Source organism: Pararge aegeria, chromosome 17, assembly GCF_905163445.1.
Source record: "Pararge aegeria chromosome 17, ilParAegt1.1, whole genome shotgun sequence".
NCBI classification, from domain to species: Eukaryota; Metazoa; Arthropoda; class Insecta; order Lepidoptera; family Nymphalidae; genus Pararge; species Pararge aegeria.
This window is the reverse complement of record NC_053196.1, coordinates 452411-480283: the sequence shown is the minus strand read 5'-3', so window position 1 is coordinate 480283 and position 27873 is coordinate 452411. Positions and strand designations below refer to the sequence as shown.

Genomic DNA, 27873 nt, shown 5'->3' with positions numbered 1-27873 from the left:
GAAGATATATTTTAGCCGTGCTGGGGTCAGCCTCCTCTAGGAGGAGATAACCATATTGAGCCACCACACTGCTCTATTGCGGGTTGGCGGGTTACAGCGGCATCGACCACGCGCTGTGCAAGTAATGAGCGTGCGATACCGATGCGTGCTGGGCACCGGCGCCGCGCCAGTGCCGGCTGGCGACGCGCGCGCGCTGCACGCGTTGGGACACGCGAGTGACGTCACGCCCCGCTGCGCAGAGTGGAACGGTGTCGGCAGTACCGTTGCCGCAACGGTAAGGCGGCGCGCGGCGAAACGAGAGTGGCAGTGATCCCGACTAGTGCTAGCACGCGGCCGCGCAAACCCTTCGGGATCGGAATTCAGTGGCAACATCGGCCTTTCCATGCGCGCAGGACTCGAGAAGCAATCTCCGACTGCTTCGAAAAACTATTTTTGATTAGAAATTATCAGTACCAATTCTTATACCTTTTAATCGAGGAGGCAGTGAATGGCTTTTTTCCTCACGTTGATGAATGCAAAATAAGATGTAACTAATCCCGTGCTACCTCACAGTAAAAATTGCAACTGGAAGCTTCACTTCCTAACTCGCAAATAGTTCGCGCTGTAGCCTTTCTTTTGTCGTGGAACAAAAACCCGACAAACCTCGGGAAGCACACAAAGTATAAGTAGGTATGTGAAACGGTTCTACACTCATGGTTCACATGCGAGTGTGGAGCGGCCTCGGCACGTGGCCTGGTTCCGAGAGCTCCTAATATCAATAGCAATGTCGCGGTATCACTGACATCTTTGTTTCCCCGCGACGCTACACGACACTACACAAGCACACGGTGATGAAATCAAATTACGATGAATTGCTCGAATACCTACTTTGCGCGACGCTCCATTGTGATCTTTATGGAGCCGCGTTACCTACCTACCTACTTATTCCTTATGCATAAAGTACATAATCTATAATCAACCATTAGCATTTACGAAGGTCTAGGACCTAGGTCATAACTGTCCCTACAGTTGTATGTTAGCTTTTAAAATATCACTATAATATCAGAATTATTTACTAGGAAATTTTTATTATAAAAAAAAAATATTTTTACCGAATAACTGAAGGTGACCAGACGTAAAACCTTTGATTCCTCCTCACAGAAATCTTTATACGATCTAAAATCTTTGAAACCCCCTTGTACCTAAAGTAAAACAAACCTAAGCCTAAGAACAAAGTTATGCTACCTAGGTAGGTATATTCTAGTAATTATTATAATATTCTACGTGCCTGTTTCTCATATTATGAACGTAGGTAGGTACTTACCGATAGATCCATTGCACTTCATTAATTACAATTATTTGAACCATTTGTTTTTGTCTCAAATATTCTTAAATGCCATGAAAGTTATCATTTGAGCCAGTGGCAGGGTTTCCCGGGCACTCGGCGTGCCAGGCGGCGGGTGCGCCAGCTCTGCCTGTGCCAAAGAGAGACTATTGACCACTTCCGAAGCCTTTCATTTCACCTGGTGATACCTCAGTTATGAAGTCTATGATAACGCGCTAACTTGTTAGGGCTAAGCCAGATATATTAAACGCATACTAGGCGTATGTGCATATACCTACCTACCTAGCGTAAGTTGTTTATTTATGTGTGGGTGTATAGACTTAGTTCCTAATGGAATAAGTAGGTAGGTGAGTACGTCGATTAAATAAGTCGGGATTATAGGGTAAGATAAAAAACTTCTTTTTTTCGCTAAAATTTTACAGTGAGCAGTTCTCTGCTACTTGTCATTGTTCGAACCACTTCGCTCATCGGACAACGGGGCCCACTGCCGCTCCGCGCCGAGCCAGCGGCGCCATGCTGCCATGAGGAAGTTCATGCGCGCGCGCGGCCAGCCCGCGCCGCACAAGCACAACGGAAACAGCAGTGAGGGCCGCCCGCGGACCAGTGCGGGCCCAACACCCTTGGCAATATTTTCATGCCATGTTTAATTTTAAATTTTTGATGTCATTCCCACACTAAATTACATAACGTGTGGGCACCACTGCAAAATTCATAACCAAAGCTATGTAGGTATACGGTATGTATACCATGAATAGGCTAATGAACTTACGCGTCGATTGCATTGAGCTAGTGGCCTTGAGTGTTCATAAATACCTACCAAACTTGCTAAAACTTCTATGACATGTCATAATATGAATAAGTAGGTACGGATTAGTTTACCGAACCTTAACCCAGTCCTAAATCCTAGTTTGAAAGTATTGCCAAGGTTTCAAGCTTATCCTGTATATACCTACTCGCAATATTTATTACTTATACCTACACAATATCTTCACTATCGATCCGCAATACTTCTGAGCTGATCACCCAGTTGGAGAGGAAGAGGGAAATATTTTTCTGTAACAACGTGTGAATGAAAACCAAAATAAAACTTCAGAGGCTTGAGAGGTGCATTATGTACTGTCTCTGAGAATTATCTGTGAAACCGAAAACCTAATAGTTTTTGGGTAAAGCACTGCCTCAACATCACATGCGAAAATTAAAAACATGTGACTCCTGTCACTTAGGTAGGTACGCGTCGCTTAGCGTAGGTACTATGCGCGTGTCGGTATTTTATCTTCAATAGGGTTGTCATAAGTAAACACTTAGCCTGTTTTAAATTAGTTTGTATGAAAAAATTAATACGCTTCTTTCGATTTAATTTTTTTATAGGATAATTTCGTAATTCTGTTACACGTTGTCGTCCAGCGGCCCCCCACGCGGGCCGGGCCCAATCGGCGCAAAAGGCTACTTCCTGCACAAGCATTATGCGAGCTAGTCACAACGACAGGGACCGTTACCATTGAAGCTATTCTTCAAATCACTTAGGCCACATTCCGACTTTATAAAAAAAATATCCAGGTCCAACTGACTAAAATATTTATAAATCCCAACCGAAATAAAAGCGTTACCTGTGCTGTTACATGTTGGCCGCACCACTCTTCTATCTATCTATCTTGTAATAAGGCCCGCTTCAGCGGATGAACTTCGACCCTCCAGGATCTTTTGTGCTCGCCCCGTCCTTGTATCCCCTCACCCTAAATAGCTTCAAATATCCACTCTAAGAGTTTGATTGAAGCTTTTTGGTTGTGGATAGGCCACTCCCAAGAGGTCCAACCGCTTTCTAGCCAATCCGTCGCATTCACAAAGTAAATGCGCCATGGACTCAACGTCCTCGTTGCAGGCCCTACATGTAGGGTCATCAATTATGCCCATTTTGAGCAGCGTGGACCCTGTGCCGAAGTGTCCTGTTATGGCCGCTATGGCTTATCTTGCCTGTCTCCTACTCAGTCTGTTAATCTTGTTGTTATTGGTGCTTCAATATTAGTCATGTTCTTAATTTTGTGACGCTAACCTCCTCCGGCCCACTGTCAGTCGACGCGACTTCACGGTGTGCCATTCTTTTTCTCCTACCATTCTGTACACTAATTTCGCCTTATTTGAATTAATAACTCATAACTTGCAGATAAGCATCTAAATTGAAATACCTCGCGCGTTCTCCACTCGCGCAAATGCAAATCGCATCATCATAATTTCGGAGCAAGGGCGATTTCGCAAAATTTTATATGCGGTGTTGCGATTGTCTTTCTGTTTTCTGTAATTTTTGTAGTGTACCTACAATAAGTGTTATCATTCATATTCCAAAGTATAAGACTTCAAGCTGAAAACATGAGTCAAAAACACACTGTACTGTACTTCCTACAGAGTTCTGGTCTCAGCGGACAGCAACAAACCTCTCACACAATGCTATTTCGATTCTTCTTGTATTTCATAAGCAATCATCCTGTAAAAATATTAAATCAAATAAAGCAATATAAAGCAAAATATTTATTTTCCCACACAAACTAATTCAAAACATTCTAAATGTTTATTTGTGACAACCCTGTTTTACATAAAAGACCGACACGTGCATAGTACCTACAATACGCGACGCGTACCTAATAAATTAATAATGTGACAGGAGTCACATGATTTTATTTCGCATGTGATGTTAAGGCTGTATCTGTTTCATTAAGTAAAAACTATCACAGTGGTTTACTCAAAAACTACTAGGTTTTCGGTTTCACAGATAAGTCTCAGGGATAGTACATAATGTACGTCTAAAGCCTTTGTAGTATTATTTCGGTTTTCATTTACACGTTGTATATTAACGGTGCCCCGAGCCGGCGCGGCGCCACCACTTTTTATCTGAAGTATGCTATGGATACCAATACTCTGTTTTTTCCTTACGACAAACCCATATATTTGAAGTAAGTCTAATGAAATAAAAAGCTACGTTCTTTATTGCTTTTTCAAAATATATATAAAAACTACCTGCTTTTATAGAAAGAAATAAGATTGTTTACATAATGAGACAAGTACCTAAGAGAAAATAGAGTTGACGGGAAGGTGCATTGCGACCTGGTTCCCGCGCCCGCCTCGTGCGAGTCGAGGCCGCTGACAACTTGTTTGTGTGGGTTCACTATTTTTCACTTGAATGCTGCTCTACCTTGAACTTCACAAAAACATCAATAATCTATGAAGTCCAGCAATTCGTTTCAAAGCTGTACGCATTTTGGGTTTATTTTTAATACATGGAACAAAATACATAGTTTAATAAAACATTAGGTTACAAAGCTGGAAATAGGATTTTATTGCTTAGACCGACTATTTTAAACAACGTAATAAAAATAGTTGCTTTGTTTAATAACATTGACCTGTATACTAGATACATAAATGTTGGAACAGTTGGTCGGTCGCATGGTCATATTTGCACGTCCGGCGCCGCGTACGCAGTAGCGCCTCACATATAAGCAATGAATCGCGCCGGAAGCGATTGCACGCATCGTGCAATTTGTTCGAGCAGCCAACTCGCGACTTCCGCGCCGGCGACGCTGTTGCGCGTACAAAAAAGTATACCTATCAAGCTTATAGATATACATAAAGAAATCGGTAATTTTTTCTTCACCTCCTCTTGTCATTATGATGCCGGAGCATCCGCTAATGTTTACAATTTATACTCTATGGTTCGCGCTTCACAGGCTCTGGTGAATGACAGAGACGCCATCATACGTTTTAGCGAATAGCAATATTAGAATTAACAGTTTTTATTCAGAAACGCCATGCGTGTTCCTTATTCAAATCATAAAAACCCCTAGACCATAGGATGTATTGCGTACCTGACCGTCAATATTAGGCTATGTAATAAGGCATTGTTATGTGTGTGGCGTGAAAACATATTAGGTAGGTATGCAAAAAGTAGGTCTCTAGGTAGGCAATACATAAATGTACCTTATACACGCTATGTTCGAAAAGCGCAGCGTAGATTTCAGCAGGGCGCGCGCCCTTGACTAAGTGCAAGTTTTCCGACTCGCTCTTCAGAATACTGATGCCGTGCGTACGAAATGCGCGACGCGTTCGTTCTGCGCTGCTCGAGCGACGGGTCACCCTGCGCCCGAACGCAGTGCTTCAGAGGCCATGCGCTCCCGATGACAATCGTTTATAGTCACAGCATTAAAAGTCTTGCGACTGCACGAAAACGCTGTTTATCGCTTTATCGGTCGCTTGGCTTGCGCAGAAATTTGCCGTACCAGATCAGATTAAGGCCGACCGCCGGTGAGAAAACGACTAACTATCGGCGATTTGGCACCCTTTGTAACAACTGGAAGGACCTCTGTAACACAGGTTTTCCTTCCGCAGAGGTTAGGACATTCATGTAATTATTGTATCCATTATTTTTAGCCTGAATAAATGATTTTCTCTCTCAAGAAACGCACAATGAATGTACATTCCATCTTCCGTGAAAGAGATGCATATATTACAAGTTGCTCTCTGACTGTTCACACTGCCGGCGTTGACTCGCTTTACTAGTTTTGTTTTCGCTGAGCGACGAACTTTCAGCAATAAACTCGCTCAGCGACACTCTATCAGCGATGCCCTTGATCATTTCTTTACAGTGCGTCATTGAATCGGCAGATGTATGGATAGCAATACGTATGAATGGCGCTCGTCGCACTTATAATCAAACGTCTTCGTCAAAATTATCGAAACTCACATGGCTACATGCACGGAAATATCTCATAGCCTCGAGATATTTCCGTGCATGTAGCCATCAGTCCCAATTAAAGATATACTTACCTACTTACTTATGAGATAGAGTTCACCCACATTGCAGAGCGTCTAAGCTCCGTCGCCTGCGGCCTTACGGCGGCGAATGGTGACAGCAGTATGTTGCAGATGGCGTGGGCGCCGGGCCGCCGGGCGCTGGTACGCCGGGCGCCGGGCCGCCGGGCGCAGGTACGCCGGGCGCCGGGCCAGCGGGCGACGACCAGCGCTCCTCTGTCGGCCGGTAAGCTGGACACGAACATCCACGAACATGCCTCCAATAGAAGCGTACTTAAGTTTTCGTCCGCGGTTGTTTTGGGATTTCTAACTAACCGGCTCGTGGCAATCGATTGAGTTCCAGAATTTAAATTGGCCTTCTATAGGATGCAAGATATCTTTGTAAAATTTCGCCTGGATTGGTTAAGAAGTGAAGCCGTGTGTTATATAAATAAGAAAGGCATTAATTTAAATCCCGCAAGAAAGTATCTTGCATCGCAAAAATCGGAGGTAAGCTATATATACGTAACGTATGATACTTCATCAAGATCGGTGCAGTGGTCCAACATCGTGCACTTTCCCATTGATAAACAAGTGTGATCGGCTCCTCATTGAGTCGTCTGCGCGGACTCCCGCTCTCTTTACGGCTCTCTAGGCATCGTCAGACCGGCCGGTGCCACTAGTGCTGGCCCACCAACGCTTGTGCTGCGGCGGTTGCACTGCTTTTAATTCGGATGCTCGTTTCTGCCGATGCCGCCCGCCTGCATTATACATTCCCTTGATAACAAAGCGCAGCCTACTCTGAACGAACAATTGCCATCCGCGCGGTCAGACTGAGAGGAAGCGACCATGTTTCGGATATATAAACTCCTCCACGCTCAATATACCTAACATTGAGCCAGGTCACATTGAGGGGATATTTACATGGAATGGTATATTGCCACTGCTGCCAAGTGCAAGAATGAGCGCGCCCCGTGTGTCCGCAGCGCGGCGCTGTGGGAGGACGCCGCCTTCCCCGCCGCCGCCGCCAGCCTGGCCGACCGGCGCCTGGCGCAGCGCACCACCTGGCTGCGCCCGCACGTGAGTCCTCGCGTTGCGCACGCTCCTACGGGAGGCGTGCCGAGTGTGAAATGTGCTCGCCACCTCCGGAACAGAGTGAGACCTTACGTTTCCCCCAATTCCCCCCCACTCGGCGGCAGCAGAACAATTTGCATGGAATGGATAACATCGCCGCGACACGCGTTAGTGATTGTCGGCTGACTTACTGCTTCCGCAGGGCAACGAAGGGGCAGGAATTACAGTTGGAAACCATAAGTGTATGCAAGTAATTTTAGAAAACGTGAGCGCGTGTCACCGCGCGTGCATCTGCGCAAACAAGCTCGAGACGCGTCAATACTAGATACTTAGGTACATTTACTTGTGTTGATAAATACATAAGTAAATGTACCTAATTCAGCCTTAACAATGTATGCACGAAACGTGTCGAATCACTCCGCTTTAACGAATTGTTGATGGTCCGAATGTGTGCGTCGACTCGTGCCCGACTTAGGCTTTCTTCGGCGAGCATCTTAACTAACCCCTGATAACAATCGCCAGTTAGAGGTGGTAGCGCACCGCGGCGGATCCCAGCTCTCCTTATAAATCTCTTATAAAACTCTGCCCTCCTCGGGCGAAGGTCTGGGCTCTATGATAGGCTGATGCCCTATATATCTATTCTTTGCCTTCAAATCATTTATTGAGGAAAGATGCGTGTTCTGTAGCATTACGCTGCGACCCGTAGTTGATGCTGAATAAATGTAGTTCAACGTAACTTATTCAATTCTTGGATGATTTTAACTTTTAATAAATGGAAAGCGTCAATTTAAGTGCAGCAAAGGGCACGTAAAGAACTAATCGTGTAGCTGACAGTCGTAGCGTGTCTTACTTTTTTATATTTATTTTCTTCCCGGCGATTTCTTTAACTTTTTGTGGTGGACTACGGATAAGTCTAAGTGTTATCATCACACCTGCATCATGCTTGCCCTCAATCTGGCTGCTTGCCACTCGCACGACGTGTTTATTTTTTGCGGCATCTTAATGTGTGGCGACGAATAGAAATATCGCGTGCGCCGCTCACGCCATAAAGACATCAACGAGCCCGCGGCACCGCCGACCGACTTAGACGTAGACGACAAAGGCAGTATAGAAAGGTGGTCAAAACAATTATGAAGCATTTTTGTAATTTTAAAGGTCATCTTTTTAAAGTAAATACTTTATTGATTTTTATAATCTGTCCTTAAACGTAACACTTATCTATCTATCTAATTCGAATTGAATGTTTACGTAGGTACCTACATAATTCTCTAAACGAAAATAAATTGGCGAGTCTAAAAATAGTGCTAACCTTCCTTTTAGATGATCGCAGGTATTGAACATGCGATGATTCCCGCTACTCCAATATTACCTAGACTGATGCCACTTTCTAAACCTTACAAAATATTCCGTTCAAAAGTATTTTTAGTTATGGCGCAGATGTATCATGTAAGTACAGCAATCGCTTCAGAGTCTAGCCTGGAACGTCTTCTTTATCATTCGTTGAATTCTTGTGAAGTAGTCATAACTCTGTCATCACAAGGTGCGGTAGGTATGCCCCGTGAACCGACGCTCCTCATCGTTTATTCTGACAGTGCCGCGACTCCCGAATACGGATTGCGCCGTTGCGTGGCTCCGATGCCGACACGTCGCGACACATGCGATGCGTGGTCGTTACGCGACCCGCCCCTAAGTCCAGTGAGTTCCAATCGAGATTCGAGATGTGTCTCGCACGAGGAACTCTTAGATCGACGTCCTCTCTTCCCCCGATGTCGTCGGGCCCGGGGACCTCTCGTCCTGGCGAGCTTTAGCGATCGCCCCAATTCCCCCGTGTAGGTGCTGCAACCCATAATATATCAGGGCATCAGCTACGATCATCCCGACATTGTATTTCTAGTCTTTGGCGTGGGGCACAGATTAAACATGACAACTTTAGAACATGCGTCGTGTGTCTCGATCTTAATATTATATGCTTGCCAGTTAAGTGTATTTTTTTCCCCGATTCGTATAATACACATGATGACTAAAAACTGCCCTTGTCCTTTCCGCTGTTTGGTTTCAGTTACTATATCCAAAACATATACTATATACATAGTTATCGCTTTGTAGCCTTTAAATGTACATTATAGCAGTAGTCATTGTGGAGCGGGGTGTGCTCGCAGGAGCTGTGTGCGCGGCCTCGCTTCCTGGGCGACGCCGCGCTGGACGCCGCGCTGCCCGTCGACCGACTCGAGCCCGACTCGGACGAGCAGTTCGCGGCCCGGTGAGTGCGCGCGCTCGCACGGCGCCCGACCGACGCCCGACCGACGCCCGACTGACGCCCGACCCGCAGGTGGCGCGTGGCGGTGGGCGAGGCGGGCGACGAGGCGCTGTGCTGCGCGGCCGCCGCGCTGGCGCTCACGCCCCGCCTGCTGGAGCGCGCGGCGCCGCCGCACAGCTTCCGCACGGGCTACACGGGCCGCTTCCGGTTCCGCTTCTGGGTGTTCGGCGAGTGGCGCGAGGTGGCCGTGGACGACCGCCTGCCCGCGCGCGGCGCCCGCCTGCTGGCCAGCCGCGGCGCGCTGCCCGACGACTTCACGCTGCCGCTGCTGGAGAAGGCGTACGCCAAGCTGCACGGCGGCTACGCGCGCCTGCGCGGCGGCGGCGCGGCGCGCGCGCTGCAGGCGCTGTCGGGCGGCGTGCTGCAGAGCTTCGCGCCGCCGCGCCAGCCGCGCGCCGCGCTGCTGGCCGTGCTGCAGGCCGCCGTGCCGCGCTGCTCGCTGCTGGTGGCGTGGCGCGGCGCGGGCGCGGGGCTGCGCGCGCAGGCCTACTGCGTCACGGGGCTGGCGCGCGTGCGCGGCGCGGCGGGCGGCGCGCTGGTGCGCCTGCGCGCGCCGGCGGGGCGCGGCGAGTGGGCGGGCGCGTGGGCGCGCGGCGCCGAGCAGTGGCGCGCGCTGCCCGCGCCCGCGCGCGAGCTGCTGCGGCGCCGCGCGGAGCTGCCCGGACACTTCTGGCGAGTGCCTCCCGCACACCGGATACTCTCATTTTTCACAAAAAAAAAACCTCAAACTTTTCACCACATGCGGGCGCTGGAGCGAGTCATCTTTTTTCGAAAAATTCACACTAAGGACTAAGGAATCAAAATTTTTATACTTTTTTTTATTAATTGTAATTAAACAAAAACGAATTACCCAGAAATTTTAAATAGCAAACAGCGCGCTGCAATTATGAAGTTTTTTAGAAAAAAAAAAAAAACTACGATACGTTAATTTTTAACGTCGTGAGAATGCCAGATCCATTCGGACAGACATCCGGACGTCCTCAAATATTTTAGTAATTTTATTTATTTATTACACACAACAACAGGTTACAACAACAACTCTTAAAAACTAAACAAAAAATGAAGAAACATAAATGGTATATTGTAGACCCACTTAAAGACTGCCACAACGAAAATATAAACTATATTGTCAGTTAGAAAGAGAAAAAACGATTAAGAGAGACATGAGAATACTTATAAGCTGTAAGTTCCATCAGGCTGTGACATAAGCTTGACGAATCTAGCACCGCGAACAAAAACATACATTTAGAATAAATTAAAAAAACAAATACCTAAATTATATATAAAATAATATTAAAAATGTTGACAATATACACTATAGAACAAAACTAGCTAAACTAACACAAAAAAGAGTAAAGGAAAATAAAATAATAACTAAGTTTAAACAGTACCACAGTATTGCGATAGGAAGTGGTCCTTTAGTTTTTTTTTAAATAAAGGAAGACTATCCCCTATTATGTCTATGTCAAGCACTTTATTAATGCTGTTATACAAAGTTAACAACCTATTAATAGGTGCTGAGACCCTCAGATTTGTTTTCGAGACGGCAGCTTTAAAAGGCATATAATTTTTTACACGACTGAACGGCCTTGGGATTCTGACAGAAACTTTATAAAGTAGTTCAATCTAGGGCATTATTAAAAAGTCTATATAAAAAACAAAGGTCCAATAGTTTTCTACGATCAGATAGAGTTAATAACTTATAGTGCCGCAGTCTGGAAAAGTAGCTAGAATTAATATTACATAACTTAACATAACTTCTTTTATTTGTGGAACAAATTTGTAGTGCTTTATCTTTTCAAAGCATAACTTTCAATCTGCAATAACTTACAGAAAACATTTTCGAATACGTTTAAACGAATGTTTTTTCTTGATATATATATGATAATATTATCCTACAAGTGCAATGTGGGAAAAATACAGTCATTTTTAGTTTCGAAAAGTCCTTGACTTTCATATAGCGGGAGTAGAGCATCACCTCAACGCATCGCTTATGAGGCGTGCTTATTGCACAAATATTTGTATATGTACTCCATCCATAGCCGTATGCTTTAAGAGAGTTCTCTCGAGCGCACTCGGCGGAAGGCGGCGGCGTGACCGTGCCGGCGTGTTGCAGGATGTCGTTCGCGGACTTCGCGAGTGCGTTCGGGCGGCTGGAGCTGGTGCACGTGGGACCCGACGACTGGCTGGTCGAGCCCGCGCTGCACGACAAGCGGCCCTGGCGCGCCGTGCTGGCGCGGCGGCACTGGCGGCGCGGCGTGACCGCCGGCGGGCCGCCGGGCGCGCCCACCGCGCACGCCAACCCGCACTTCCACCTGCAGGCGAGGCCCGCCGCTCGCGAGTCCGCGCGGCCGGGCGCGCGCTGACGGGTCTGTGTGCGCAGGTGCCGAGCGCGGAGGGCGGCAAGTGCCACGTGGTGATCTCGGTGACGCAGCAGTACGGCGTGGGCGCCGACGCGGCCGCGCGCGCGCGCCTGCTGGGCATCGGGTTCGCCGTGTACGAGCTGCCGCCGGGCGCCGCGCCGCGCCGCGCCGCGCTGCCGCCGCTGGTGCGTCCGCCGCCGCCGCCGGCGCGTCCGCCGCCGCCGCCGGCCCGCGCGCGCCGGCGACCACTGAGCCCGTGTCGTTGCAGCGCGCGCTGGACGTGACGCACTCGTCGCGCGCGCGCGAGGTGGTGACGTTCTTCACGCTGCCGGCGGGGCAGTACCTGGTGGTGCCGCACGCGCACCGCGCGCACGTGGAGGCCGCCTTCCTGCTGCGTATCCTCACCGACGAACACACCGACGTGTGGTGAGCGCCAACAGCGAAATTGGATTACACAGATTTTGCATCATTTAGCTCATCCTAGTTATTTTACTTAACTAAAGGTGGTGGTGGGATTTGTATTTTGACACCTGAATTCTACATCGTAAAGTTAGTTCTAGGTGACATAACTGATGACATAAATCGATAACTATGTTCTAGTTGTATATTCTAGTATTTTTATATTTAGAACACGTGTTTCGTAACAGTACAAACAGTCGCTGACAACCGCAACAGTAATGGCGCAGTCACCTTAGAAACAATATTAAAAAAACAACTAATGAACAACATTTAAGACATTCAAAAAACATTTCGGTCTCGTTTTGATACGGTCGCATATGAAATAATTGAAAAATGTAAACAAATATATCCACAGGGAGGTGAACGACGACAACGCCATCATTCGAGACATCGCCGGCGAGTTCGCGGAAGAGGGGCGGTCGCTGCCGGTACGAAGCGGTCCGCGTGGAAAAAAGCGGTGGAACAGCGTAGCGTCCACGGAACCAACCGGGCGATGCGTGTCGCAGGGCGCCGTGAGCGCGGCCATCGCGCGCGTGGTGGCGGACGGCGCGGCGGAGCTGGACGCGGCGGCGCTGCGCGCGCGGCTGCGGCGGGGCGGGCGCGCGCTGGGCGGCGCGTCGCGCGAGCTGTGCGGCGCGCTGGTGGCGCTGCGCGACCCGGGCGTGCGCGGCCGCGTGCGCGCGCAAGACCTGGCGCCGCTGCTGGCGCGCCTGGCGCTGTGGCGCGCGGCGCTGGCGGGCGCGCGCTGCGGCCGCGTGAGCGCGTACTCGCTGCGCGCGCTGCTGTGGGCGTGCGGCGTGAGCGCGTCCAACAAGGTGCTGGAGTGCCTGGTGCTGCGGCACGCGCGCGGCGCCGCGCTGTCGGCCGACGCGTGCGCGCTGGCGCTGGCGCGGCTGCACCTGGCGCACGGTACGCGCGGCCTCGAACTTACCTGCGTAGTGCCAAAAAATTGGCGACGATTACTCAAATACGATGCTCGATTTGTTGCAGAGAGGTACCGCAGCCTCGACTCGAAACTGAAGTCTAACCCTCTGTCGCTGGAAGAGGTGGGTGTTATCTTCGGTATTTATTTTTAAAAAGAATACTATTCTTTATAATGAGCCTTGTTACGTATACTTTTGGTTTTCCCCCCAAACGATATATAGCAATTATGCTGGGAGTTTATCCCATTACGACGACCGAACTGTCGCCTAATTAAGTAAGAAGAAGAAAAGACAAGTTTTATAAAAGTTTGATTTTAAATCGTCATTGCTTACAGATGATCTTGATGACGATCTATTCGTGAGGAAACTCCCAGTTGTAAGAAACGCACCGAAAAAAATATTTAAATATTTATTGTTGGCTACTTTTATTGTTTATATTATCTTCATGAGATTGTATGTACGTAATGTATTCTATGTTTTCCTAACGAGATTGTACGAGGGTAGCGACCGTGGACCGATTCACAATGTCTAGACGATGTTCGATGTTATTATAAATAAGGCTATGGTGTAAGCTTAAATTGTGTGTACAGTAGCCAAAGATACAGACTGTAACTGACAGGGTTACCGGGGTCCAGTACAAATCATAAACACTTCCGATTATGTCATTTGAGCAAATGTATGTCACTAAGCTGTCAAATTAAACGAATATATTTGTTCATGTGATACAAAATAACATTATGATATTGTCGTAAGTGTTAAATAGCACACTCATATCAAAGGCCTTAAATAAATAATGATTATCTCTTTTCAAACTTTATTTAGGAGAAACAAGGGTTAAAAACTATTTTTTAATATATGAGGAATGTTGTAAACATTTTTGAATTGCGTTCCTATAATCCGGGAAACCCTATGTTGTCATGCACGATTATTAAGTAATGAAGTACTTTCTAACAATAGCAATTTAAATCAGTTCAATTCAATTTGCTGATTGGTTTAACAATGTTGATAGATACTATATAAGGAACAAACAATTCGCTTAGATGGCATGCAAAACATTATGTACTTAAATTAATTTCTACTTTCTATAGTAATGCCACATTGTTAACAGTCTAATGACGTTTCAAGACTGTAAACATGAGAGTAAGAGAAAGATTAGCAATTATGATCACGTGATTATTGCTCATTTTATTTTATGAGTCATAGAAAACGTACCGATACTACATTTTTTAGTTTTGTAAATAAATCTAATATTTTTTAAAGATTACACGAGAAAAGGTGATATTTTAATACCCTATTTTATTATTATTATTATTATTTTAATACCCTATTCTAACAACCGTTAATAAGTGCAGGATATTTAGAGCTAAAAACACTGCTTTAAGTTAAGGAACAAATGAAGGTTGCTCATCGTCAGTTTATTATTTTATTATAATCGTTGTTCAATACAAAAAGACTTATGTAGCAATAATAAATGATGAAGTAGTATACTATGTACATGCTTATAGTAAGTTGATTTAAGAAATTATCTTAATGTTATGTGCACTCATATTATTTTTGAATACATAATGGTGCTAAAAATGTCAACCAAAGTAAACTGTAACAAGTAGTAACCGGTTTGTTTGTAGTCTGTGTACCAGACAGCAATAGGTACTAGGCTATGTTCGTAATTTGAGTAAGCAGGTGAAAACGCGGGGCATAGTTATTTAAGAATAAACTTCGTCAGTTATGATGTACAATAGAATCATTTAAGTTAATGATCAATTGTGATAGTAAAAAGACCTAATAATAATGTACCAAATATACCTACCGTTGAGGATAAGGGTTTAAATCTAAGCATAATATTATAAGGTAGGTACTGGGTACCTACCCAATTATTTACCTTTATTTAAATAAATGTTGTTGTTATATTGATTGAATGGTTTTATTGCCTACGCGATAACTGATATGGTTCGTGCAGTTTGTGTCTGTGGTCCATACGAATACAAAAAGTTCAGTTCTCTTGTCTAGTTTATTAACTCGGAGTGCAACCCACATTGGACCGGAGTGGAGAATCTAAGCTCCAAATTAACACTTTTAAAAAATATAATTAATGCAATGTAGTATCTTCCAGACGCATTTAAAATTACCAGCTTGTATAATTGCGAAATCACATTTACTTACAGACAGACAGACAGACAGTCTGACAGTGGAGTCTTAGTAAAAAAGGATCCCGTTTTACCCTTTGGGTACGGAACATTAAAAATGAGCCACATACCTACCCCACTAAATTAATGATCCGCACGCAGCCATTAATATAATCTAAATTAAAAATAAATATGTACCTAATTATATTATTTTTATTGACAATTAAGTATCCGTCCTTTACTAATGTTGTTTTGTGTATTGGGGATATTTCAATGTTTATTAATAATTATTACTTATGATAGTAATAATCTGGGACATTATACAAACAAGAAAATACTTTCCGTGCGATAGGTCTCAGCTCTAGGGCTCAGCCCTATTTCAGCACACTCACTGAACATTTGAACACTGGTAATGTGATAGAGATCCAGTATAAGTGGGACTTAACTAAAATACTTCGTAAGTGGAAGCGGTGATAACCAAGTGGCTTCGTTTTTAATTTCAAGCCATTAAATAAGACTTTCTTAAACGGAAAGATGCCATCGCGAGGAAACCTGCATGCCTAAGAGTCTTCCATAATGTTCTCAAGGGCGTGTGAAGTCTACCAATCCACGCTCGACCAGCATGGTTGACTGCCTAATAGTCCAGTCATTATTGACATTCCAAATCGAAAATTTAATTATAATTCCAAAAGTTTTCAAACTTCGGTCAAGTGAATGTACATTGGGACGACAATAAATCTCAATTTGCAACCTTGTCCGGAATCCGGAACATTGTTAAAATTGCAATTATTAATTTTTGCTGTATGGTCGTGAAAAAAATTCGAAAAGTTTTGCAAACTTGGGGAAGTTTTCGATATTATATTTCACATCACGTATTAAATTTGCAACCAATCTAAGTGTACGGATCATTTTTTGTTCCAAAAGTTCTGCAAACTTGACACATATATCGGAAAAATATATCTATAACAAAAAATGTTCCGTACACTTAAATTGGTTGCAAATTTGACACGTGATGTAAAATAAAAAAAAATTACCACTTACAATTTGTTCAATTGCGTTAGTGGTCCTCTAACTATGGCAAAAGTTTTACCTTGGCAACATTTCCGCTTCTGACAGCCTATAGACAGCCTAAGAGACCGCTGCAGCTGTCAATTGCACTCAGGCGAATGTCAAACTCAAAGGTCAACCGTCAAATTATCATAACAAATGAAAATCAAATTAGTTTGAAACTTTTAATTAGTATCGAAATGAATGCGCAGGAGTCGTGCGGTGTGTATCGTTGTACGGCGAGAAGCTAGCTATTGTTTACGAGATATGCTTGCGGCGCGACTTGCGCTGCTCGCGCTGCTGGCCGCGCTGGCGCGCGCGAGCATGCGCGAGCCGGCCGCGTACGCCGTGGAGCACGCGACGCTGCTGAACGAGGCGGAGCGGCGCGACCGCGAGGTGGGCCTGCACGTGCGCGCGGCGCTGCGCCTGCGCCCCGCCTGGGCGGCCGCCGACCAGCTGCTGCTGCAGTTCGAGGTGAGGCTTTCTTTACTACTAGTCGGAAGTAAGGAGACGAGCACGGGCTACTTTTCATCCAAGTTGAACAAACCACATGATTGCTAAAAAACCCTCATAGTATTTGCAGATGAAGAATGCAGAATTAATAACAGGTAGAGGTACTTATAACCAACCTGCAAAATTAAAACAATATTGTACGAAAGAACATAGAGTTCTTTTGTGAATTTCATAATTAGCTCCTACCCACCTTGACATTTGTGGGACAATTTTTAGCTCATTCTCTGACATTTGCTTTAGAAGCTAAATTTTCTTGTAATTGCTACATTTTGAATAAATATACAAAGCTTTGAGTTAGGAGAAAATTCCCTCAATATTTATATTGTTTTTATGCCCTAATTTATTTAATTTCAAGATGTTTTCAATGAGTTCAGTTGGCATCTGAACTCAGTTTATGGATGGTATCTGATGGAATGGTGTCAATAGCGAGCCAAGCTGTAGCCGCAACACACAACTCACAGGCTGCTTTTGTTTCCAGCTGCTATCTCCAAAGCTATACGGGCGCGGCAAGCATGTGAATGCTGACTTTGTGCAAATAGAGTCAGTGTGGGACGCCTACCCGCACTCCACCTTCTATGCACACTGGAAGGAAGGGCTCATCCAACAGGTGTACTTAGACCCAGATGAGCTGATAGACATTCAGAACTTTAAAAGATCACTGATCAGTTTGTTCCAGGTAATTCTTTACTATCCTTATTATATTATTACTATAAAACTACACTATATTTATTAGGATTACCTGTGCAAAGTATGGGAAGCAGCATATGTATATATATATATACACAGTTTAGTCAGTGTTCCTTAATAAATGGGCTGCCTGACGCATTTTGTCAATCATACTCATCATCAATCACCCATAGCCTATAACAGTCCACTGCTGGACTCAAGTTACCACGCAGCAGACTGAGAGTATCAATCAATCTTAATAAATGAACTGTAAAGATAGTAAAGATAGTGAAGCATTTTTTTCAACATAATATTTCAATAAAGAAATGAGGTGGGTGTGATTAATAAAGCCATTCTGGCTCTTGGAGATTCAATTACCCACTATTCAAAGACTGCCACTAAGACCAACTTCAGTGTTACTTTATCTATTAAAGTTTTAATTAACCTGTCTCAAATAACTGTGAATAATCTAGTGTGACTCATACAAAGAATGTTAAACAAAAAAATTACCAGCTTTTTTTCTATCCTAGTGGTCAGACCATTTAGTATCATTAAGCCTTCAGTGTGGGGTTTGCAGTTTTCTGTTCTCTTTCTTTAATAATTTTGCGACGGCCCATTGGCGCATAGAGCAGTGACCCTGCTTTCTGAGTCCAAAGGTGTGGGTTCGATTCCCACAATTGGAAAATGTTTTGTGTGATTAACATGAATGTTTTTCAGTGTCTGGGTGTTTATATTTTAAGTATCTATGTATGTATATTTTTCCACCAGTCCGAATTGGGCCTAAGGCCAACTACGGCCTAAATCCTGCTCATTGTAAGAGGAGACCCGTGCGCTGTAGTGGGCTGGTAAAGTGTTGATATGATGATGTATATTATTCATAGAAATATCAATGGGCTATTTCAGTACCCATAACACAAGCTACTCTTACTTTAGCTAGATGGCGATGTGTGTATTGTCGTAATATACTAAGCAAGTGTCACGAAATTTCGACAAAACCAAACTGATGGTAAAATTTTTAAATCTTTTTTTTTGGAGGAAATAACTAGTTTTTGAAAAAAAAAAAATTATAACTCATACAATGTGAGGCTATGTTTATCTTTTACTACTATAGAATATAGGGAACGCCTCGCTCCGCTCGGCTTAGTGGTTCAGTAATGTTCTAACCTAATCTAGTTTTTTAAAAAAAGTTACCTAGTTATCTTTATTAGAACGTTTTATTTCAAATTGAATTTATCAGTCGTGTATTTTCACAAATTCTGTCTTTCACAAACTTTTTTTTTTTTTTTTTTTAAATGCATTTTGACCTATATGGTAATAAACTACCAGTAAACGAAATAGATATTGTGCAGCTAATTCATTTAAAACAAAAACTGGGCGGAAACAATACCTGTCGCAATCAAACTATCTGTATAACGTGATTAACAGGAAACTTAAAATGTACCCACTAGGATTACATAAATGCAAAGAAATTTTAAATAAGTACCTTTTATCACTAAATTATAATGAGGTGGAATCTTTATTAGAACGTTTTATTTCAAATTGAATTTATCAGTCGTGTATTTTCACAAATTCTGTCTTTCACAAACTTTTTTTTTTTTTTTTTAAATGCATTTTGACCTATATGGTAATTATTATCCAGTGACATATACCTTTTTGACAGGCTACAGGGAACGCTTCGGTCCACTTAGCTCGGCTGTGAGCGGTTGTATAATTTTCTACCTTTTCTAACCTAGTTTTATAATGCATTTACACAGACGCACAAAAATAATGAATTAATTATTAATATCGCGTGTTTGCGGGGTAATTAGACCTTTTGATACGACAGTGACTTTAACTTTTATTTAACGTTGCGTTTTTAAAACTAAAATAACCTCAATTTTTTTTTTCATTGTTGATTTTCACAAAAACTACGCATTTCCACAGAAAAAGAACAGAAGCAGTTTGCCATGAAAGGCACTACCTTTCTATCGATACGGCACCTCGAAACAATAAAATTCAGTTTCGCAAAGTTTTTACGATATTATTGAATTTCATTAGCAAACGTCGTCGACTCGATGCACGGTCAATATACGGACAGACAGAATTCCGTCTACCCGTCCGAAGGGAGGTGAAATTTATGCCCGCGCACGCGTGCGATCTCAATATACCCGCTCGTTGCAGTTTCAAGTGGCGGAGGGCCAGCGCAACGAGACGGACGCCACGGGGCAGTGCGAGGTGCAGTACGAGGCGCCCTCCGAGACCACCGTGCGGAAGGTCAAGGTAGGGCGGCGGCGTCCCGAAGGAAAACCTCATATCGACTCTCGCAAGTAGCCCCCGAGTAACTCGGCGCGTCCGCAGCGGCGCTGCCGGAGCGCGGGCTGGGCGCCGGGCGGCGCCGGGGCGCGGCGCCTGGCGCGCTACTCGCTGGCCGGCGGCGCGCTGCGCGAGGCGCACGCGGAGGAGCTGCTGGCGCTGGGCGCGGCGCCGCTGGCCGCGCTGAAGGTGCGCGCCTGGCTGCGCGCCACGCGCACCGAGCCCGCGCCGCCGCCACTGGCGCCGCACCGCTCGCTGGCGGACGCGCTGGCCGCGCTGCCGCCGGAGCTGCGCGCCGCGCCGCTGCCGGTGCCGCCGCCGCGCGCCGACGCGCCGGCCGCCGACGCGGTGAGTGCCGACGACCCGATATCGAGTTATAAGTATTCTTTTCCTAGCGAACGGACTTTGCTGAAGAAGTTTGCTCGGGCTTTAAATTCATTACCGAACTTTTCTATTTTTATCCTGTCTATTTTTTTAAACAGATCTGCGTGAGTCTCGCACGGTTCGTCATTTTGAACCCGAAATCGCTGAGGTTATTTCTGTTCTCGACTGAGACGCGAAACTTTCGCTCCATAGATTTTTAAAACGCAATGACGATGGATACGTGCAATATCCAGACCGAGGCTGTCGCTCGAACCGAGTGTCCCCGCACTCATTCTAATTATATCTTCGTTATAACTTATCATTACAAGTTTTCTTGCGATAACAGCCAATAAGGAGTGCCCCTATCTTTCCGCTAGTATTTTAGAAATCTCACGGCCCCCGTCCACCGCTTCTGGGCTATTTCGCGCCGCCGGATTCTGCGTTGCGTGCGAGGTTCCGAGAGTCGGCACCTGCTGACGTGAGCAGCTTTAAAAAAATAAAATTGCAACACACGGACCAAATTAAACTATAAGACTATTTAAACACCGAAACCCAAACATAGCTGCAACGCAAAAATTAGCATTTTGTATAATGAAATCGAAAAGGTGGTTCCGATTTGAAATTTTGTTTAAGTAACGCAATTTTTTATAATAACAAAGCTTTCACAGTTGAATTGTAAATGTAGTCATGTGTGCACTGGTGACCGCGCGGCGATAACGCCGGCGCGTCGTATAAACACGCGATAAGCGCGCCGAGTTCGGCCGGCGGCCACCTCCCACAGCACAAGCGCAAGGCTACCCTCAATGTGTGTAATACTCGTGTGGGAGCGGGGCTACAGCTTTGTGTGCTATCGACCTGCATAATGCCTGCCTGGGATTTTTTATTTTTTATTTACCAACATTTTGAATACAATAATACATGCTAGAACATAATTGGCAGCGGGCCCACAAATTAGTTCGCAGCTAATGTTAAAGTTTTTGAATAAAACACTTATGGAAAATGTTGTATGTTCTCTTCAAATAGCTGCCTGTCAGCCTGGCTGAATACATTTACTTATTTATTTCCTACGGGCTCCAACAGGTTTACAACAATGAAGAAAGGTAAATACGAAATATAACATATGGTATTTAGCACACTGTAAAACCCACTTATAGGTTACCACAGCTCGGCAGGTAGCATCACCAGTAAACAAGTATGAACATTAAGCGTCAACAGAAATTACATAGTACAACACATCATAAAATAAAACAATCAAGACAATAAAATTAAAACTAACCTAAAGGACAAAAGTTAATGTAGTAAAAAATTTTAAATGTTCAAAATTACGAATTACTAATGTTAATGGTATTGTTCCGTCAAGGGATGCTTAGAAACACTATTCATTAATTCAAACCGTATCAAAATCCGTTCGGTGGTTTTTCGCGTCCAAACAGACAGACAGACAGACAGACGACACATAAGGAAAAACCAACGAATGTATATTATTTTTAAAACCCTAATATATTCGTAACATAAGTAAGAATATATATCAATAATGTGGAATACTGAAATGTGCTGATAATAAGTTTCGTTCGCGTGGAATTCCGATAACGGAGATAAATACTACGCTGTGAATGATAATTAGAACTCTGATCCCGGCCGCTGCTGCGATAAGGCGCGCACCAACAGCTTGGCCTGAGCGTGCTGGGTCGCAAGCTCACATTGTTTCAAAAGATGTATTTAATATTGCTCAAACATACATTTGCAATATCTATACTAATATTATCTATACATATAGTTATTTGTCTATAGATACTTAAATAATAAAATCGTAGACTAGTCTTGTCTGTACACTAAGTAATTTTGCAAACAGATACCACTATACGATACTGGCGATATCGACGACGTTAGAAAATATATTTTTTTGTCTGCTAGTCTGCGTACGTGAACGTCTGTTGGTTTCGCATTTCGCATCACGCAAAAACTACTTAAGGACGTTGCAAGTCTGTACATTTGTACCTGATCGGGGAGAGCAGATCGTGTCAGTATTATTGTTGGTAGCAGAAATAACCCTTTCAGCGGACAGCAGCTATCCCCTCTGAAGAATTAATGAAACATTATGAGAAACTATTGGCGATAGATAAAACGATGATTAAAGAATTAATTATTCACGAGATCGATTTAAGATCACGAAGCTGTCTCTTCATATAAATAACGGTTGAAACGTCACCATGGCTTGCGAGCCGAGTCTGCAATTGTTAGCGGCTGGCACACATCTCTCAAGTGAGCTGTTGCTGCGGGGCGCTTTAAATACAAAAACCAATGCGGACGAAGTCAGAACAGCCAGTCTTAAGTAATTTTGTAAGGGATAGGTCCATTATTTTTTGATGGATTTTGTATTATTACGTAAATTTTTTTATATAACACCTCGGATTCGTAAATATTTAATAATATAAAAATAACCAAACAGTGTGAGTGCATTTTTTACGTAAATTATATTATTCTATCATTTATTATTTTTCTTTTTTTTTTAAATGATTAACAATGCTTAAAAATAAATTAAAAAACACTATTAAAAATTTATAAAAAAAAAAAAAAATATAATTATTATCCCCTTCATTCGATTCCCTTATAGTTAATTTGTGGTTATCTATTATGTATTTTATATATTGTATATATTTTTCGTTCACTATATATTGACTTATGACCTGAATCGAGAATCAACCCTAGAACTTTCCTCGTAATGGAAGTGAAAACAAAGTGTAACTGGACCATAATAACAATAATAACAAGATTTATTGCATAAATACACGAAGACAATCAAATGTTACAATTTAGCTTTGTTTATTGAAAAGTAAAAAACAATTAAGTATTACCATTAATTTGGCGTGCAACTCGCAATCATATCATAAATTATAATATCGACTAAGTCAAAATACAAGTAAATTCTTACTTTTTATTTCAACGAATCGGCACTTTTAATGGTATCATACTGGCCGGGTGAATCAGTCACGAATTCCTCACCTTCCGTGCCTCAGAGCGCGCCGGCGCCCAGCGACTCCGAGCTGACGGAGCTGGCGCGCCGGGCGGGCCACGCGGCGCCGGGCCACGGCGGCTCGCTGCGGGCGGCGCGCGCCGCGCTGGCGCTAATGGCCGCGCCGCCCGCGCGCCTGGCCGCGCTGCTGCGAGACGGCGCCGACGCCGACGCGCTGGCCGGCCTGTGCGCCGCGCTGGGCCTGGTCGCCAGCGCGCCCGCGCACGGAGCCGCCGCCGCCTTCCTGCGCCTGCGCCACGCCGACGCGCCGCAGCGCCTCGCGCGCGTCTACTTCGCGGCGCTGGCGCTGGCGCCCGGCCCCGCCGACGCGGTCGTGGACGACGCGCTGGCGCTCGGCGACGACCTGCCCGACGCGGCGCTGGCCGACGCCGCGCTGCTGGCCGGCGCCGCCGCCGCCTCGCGCGCCTCCCCCGCCGCGCAGGAGCGCGCGCGCGCGCGGCTGGTGCGCGGGCTGGCGCGCTGCGCGCACGACGCGTGCCGGGCCGTGCGCGCCGCGGCGCTGGCCAACCTGCGGCGCGCCGACGCCGCCGAGCCGCTGCTGCGGCTGGCGGAGCGCGGCGGCGCGGCGGGCGAGGCGGCGCTGGACGCGCTGGACGAGCTGGCGGCGGCGCACGGGGCGCCGGCGGGCGCGGCGGCGCGTCTGGAGCGGCTGGCGCTGGGCGCGGGCCCGGCGGAGCTGCGCGCGGCGGCGCTGGACCTGCTGCTGCTGGGCGCGGCGGAGGCGCCGTGGGCGCTGCCGCGCGTGCTGCTGCGGCTGCGCGAGCAGCGCGCGGGCGAGCTGCTGCGGCTGGCGTGGCAGCGGCTGCGCGCGCTGGCCGAGCGGCACGAGCCCGTGCGCCTGCTGCTGCGGCTGCTGCCGCCGGAGCTGCGCGGGTGGGACGCGCGGGCGTCGGCGGGTGAGGGCCGCGCCATTTTTGTTCGAAGCTTTCGATTGTGTTCGACGTGACGTTAATCAGGAAATTAACTCGGAGTATAACTCTAGATTTATTTTTATCTTACTAATACAGTTCAGAAAGTTGATGCTAACGGAAAGCGGTGTAAAGGGTAATTTGTAAAAATTGGTGTCCCCCGGGGGACGATACTAGGAACTTTTGTGTTCCTCGTTTACATGAAATCTTGACGATGTAAACATGTTAACGAATGTCTAACGAGTAAAAATCATTGCACAACTCGATAACCAGGAATTGACACGACAACGATACGACAATTTTTTCAGAAATAACGTTAGATGTTTGTCGAACTTCAATGGGGCCTACATATAAATAATTTAGCAAACGGGCTTAATTTTGTAGCATACGCGGTTTAAAGATTCGTGTTATGAAAAATATAGAAACCGCTAGGCTTGTGTACTTTAGTTTTTTTCACAGCATAGTGTCCTACGGCATTTTATTACGGAGTAGTGCTGCCTTTCAACAGTGAGTAGTCGACGACGTCATCTTTACCCAGTCGTCGCGTCGGTGGTACTGAGATGCTTCGATGCGGTCAGGATTCGATAGAACGCATTGTTACGAGGAAGCTCGGAGACGCCGAATCGCTCAAACGATATGCTACTAGAGCACGCTTTATGAATTGCCTGATGGAGTTCAAATCTCTCGACTCTGACTCTCGAATCGGAAAGGCGCTCCCGAGTACGGCTCGGTACTTTGCGTTAATTTCGCACGGGCGTTTTTCCATTAGTATTTTACGGGATATTCTTCGGAGTGCGTCAAGAAATCGAATCTAGTCGCAGTTCCGTTCGAGTGCGATAGGCCGCTGCCCAGCCGCGTAGGCCGCTCCACTCGAGTCCGCGCCCGCAGGCACGTCGGCGCTGCTGCTGCGCGAGCTGGCGGCGCGCGGCGGCTGGCGCGCGCAGCTGGAGTCGCGGCAGCTGGCGGGCGGCGCGGCGCTGCGGCGCGGCCGCGTGCGCGTGCTGGCGCTGGCGCCCGACGGCGCGCGCGCGCCGGCGCTGGGCGTGGAGCTGCGCGCGCGCGGCCTGGGCGCGCTGGCGGGCGACGCGGGCGACGCGGGCGACGCGGACGACGGCGAAGCGCCGGGCGCCGCGCTGGCGCTGGCCGTGGGCGGCGCGCGCCTGCCCGAGCTGCCGCTGTTCGCGGGGCGGGCCGAGCTGCTGGGCCACGTGTGGGCGGGCAGCGCCAGCGAGCCCACGCCCGTGCTGCGCGCGCTGTGGCCGCTGGCGGGCGCGCGCGTGGCGCTGCCGCTGCTGGGCGGCGCGGCGCTGCGCTTCGAGCAGACGGCGCTGCTGGCGGCGGCGCTGGACGCGGACGCGCAGGCGTCGCTGTGGGCGCGCACGGCGCGCGCGCGACTGTCGCTGCGCGCGGCGCTGGCGGCGCGGGGCGAGGCGCGCGTGCGCGCGGCGTGGGGCGCGCTGGACGCGCGGGGCGAGGCGGAGCTGGAGCCGCGCATGCGCATCGGCGCGGACGCGGACTTCTACGACGGCGCGGCGCTGTGCGTGCGCGTGCGCGTGGACGACTACGGCCACAGGTGCGCTACCGATAAACATTCATTCGATCGGTGGGTTAGAAATAAGTCGGGAAGTCCCGGCTGGCAGAGGGCAGTTCCTGCCAGGGATTTAACTAATGAACTCATCGCTGTCGACTTTGTAAAATTGCAACTTTTGCATTTCTAGTCATTTAAAAGGAATTCATAGATTATTTATTAAACAGCTTAGAGAAAGAATCACATATTTGACTTACCGCTAGTGTTTCTGTCACGCGATGTCTGCGGGTATTTTCGTATAAGTAAATACCGATGCGATTAATTACCGAATTCAATCTTTTTCTTAAACAAACTGAAGTTGAATATTGAAGAGAGAACTGTTGAGTGTGAAAATATATGTTCTTGCATGTGAAACGAGTTAGTGGTTAACTCAAATTGACACTTCGCAAAGCGATAGTTTATGTAACGGATTAGAAATCATCAATTCCCTTTTTTTCAATGGTAAACGTATCGGTATTCGAATAATGGCGCAAGGTTATGTCGAATTATATAATATACTGGTGGCGGACGTTTAGTGGCTCACTAACGAGAAGGAACCTTCTTACTGAATAAAAGTAATTTATTTATTTTTAATTTAAAATGCACCCCCCTTTTTAAATAAAAAACGACAACAGTTACAAAAGGAATAATCAAAACTATTCCTGATTTTTTTTTACTGTAGACATCACACCTTCGAGGTATTGCGCCTTTATCATATTGAAGCAATAAAAATTCGTCAATTTATTTTAAACTTTGGGAGACTGTCGACTGTTATGTCAATATCAACAACTTTACTAATATTACACACACCGGCATATTTAGCGAAAAACAAAAAAAGTTTTGATATCAGTATCATATAAGGTTGCTGGCTGGTTATACGTCATTTCATTTAAAAAGAAATATTTTCAAATTAAGAAAACAACTGAACATCACATTTTATGCAATTGTTTTAATTTTATTCAAATACACCATTTAAAATTTCATTGAAATACTATTTTTTGTTAGTTTTTTTAATCGCGTATCTTTCTGAAGTTGAGGACTGAATTATTACTTAGCCCCAACGGAGATTGCCAGCGATGCGATGAAATGGTCAAACCTGCAGAGTGATATCTATCTTCGTCGACCAGATTCAACGATCCATCGCAGTATCCAACGGTTCAGGGAGACCGATACTTATTACCGTACTATGTGAGAAGAAAAGGTCAAGGCAGAAAAAGACGCACTTCCAGTAGGGATGATCGTTTCATTCGGCTTCGTGTACGTAGAAAACGGGGGTACCGTTTTACGGCCGTCAAAGCCTGACATGAGTTAGAAGCAGTGCGGGGTGTAACCGTAAGTGAGCGTACGGTACGAAGAAGCTGGTTTGGGTTTGTTTGTGCCCGCCAAGGCTCAAAGGCTCGATTTAAGTCATCGTAGAAACAGGTTAACTTTTGCTCAGGAACATCGATTTTGGAAGGCGGACCAGTGGAGTAAGGTTTTGTTAAGTGATAGTGCAGAATTCTCTTAAATCAAATTGAGGGCAGGCAAAGAATATACAGACGCAAAGGAGAATGATACATTCAGACAAATTTTGAAACTACAGTTGCATACGGTGGTGGATCAATAATGGTTTGGGCGGGCATTTGTTTGGGAGCTCGCACAGACTTGGTAGTGATTGACAGAGGGAGTCTGACTGCAGACCGCTATATAAGAGAAGTTTTAGAAGAAAATGTCGTACCGTTTGTCCCATATATCGATGACGATTTTGTTTTTGTACAGGATAATGCTCGGACGCATACCGCTCGGGTAACTAAAACTTATCTTACTGCTATGAATATCACTGTTATGGAGTGGCCGGCGAGATCACCGGATATGAACCCAATAGAGCACGTTTGGGAAAGTTTAGTCCAGAATTCCAGCTCCTGCCAACGTGGGTGAACTGCGAATCGCCGTAGTTGAGGAATGGCGGAGACTATCCCAGGAGACCATCGATAACATCATTCTCAGTATGCCTAGACGGGTAGAAACTTAAATAAGAGCACGTGGAGGAAATACACCATATTAATCACCATTTTTCTAATTTAATTAATTGTTTTTTTAATATTAATTTTAACTTTTCCCGGTAACATGAAAAGTTCCATAATG

General features: G+C 45.9%; 2 protein-coding genes across 2 annotated transcripts; both read left to right on the top strand.

The window, feature by feature from the left end:
* The first annotated feature begins 181 nt into the window (after window positions 1-181).
* Window positions 182-15147, top strand: LOC120630889 (calpain-2 catalytic subunit-like). The gene is made up of 13 exons (XM_039900223.1): window positions 182-669; window positions 1747-1906; window positions 6236-6347; window positions 7087-7180; window positions 9334-9434; window positions 9504-10163; window positions 11608-11812; window positions 11875-12039; window positions 12123-12280; window positions 12669-12741; window positions 12820-13222; window positions 13304-13359; window positions 13572-15147. The coding sequence occupies exons 2-13, from the start codon at window positions 1846-1848 to the stop codon at window positions 13596-13598; spliced, it is 2115 nt and encodes a 704-aa protein (XP_039756157.1). The 5' UTR covers window positions 182-669; window positions 1747-1845; the 3' UTR covers window positions 13599-15147.
* A 1325-nt stretch (window positions 15148-16472) lies between these two features.
* LOC120631213 lies at window positions 16473-26682 on the top strand. The gene is made up of 7 exons (XM_039900693.1): window positions 16473-16880; window positions 17398-17595; window positions 19746-19844; window positions 19923-20225; window positions 23258-24216; window positions 24721-24902; window positions 25071-26682. Exons 1-7 carry the CDS (start codon window positions 16611-16613, stop codon window positions 25898-25900), a joined length of 2841 nt encoding a protein of 946 aa, XP_039756627.1. The 5' UTR covers window positions 16473-16610; the 3' UTR covers window positions 25901-26682.
* The last annotated feature ends 1191 nt before the right edge of the window (window positions 26683-27873 follow it).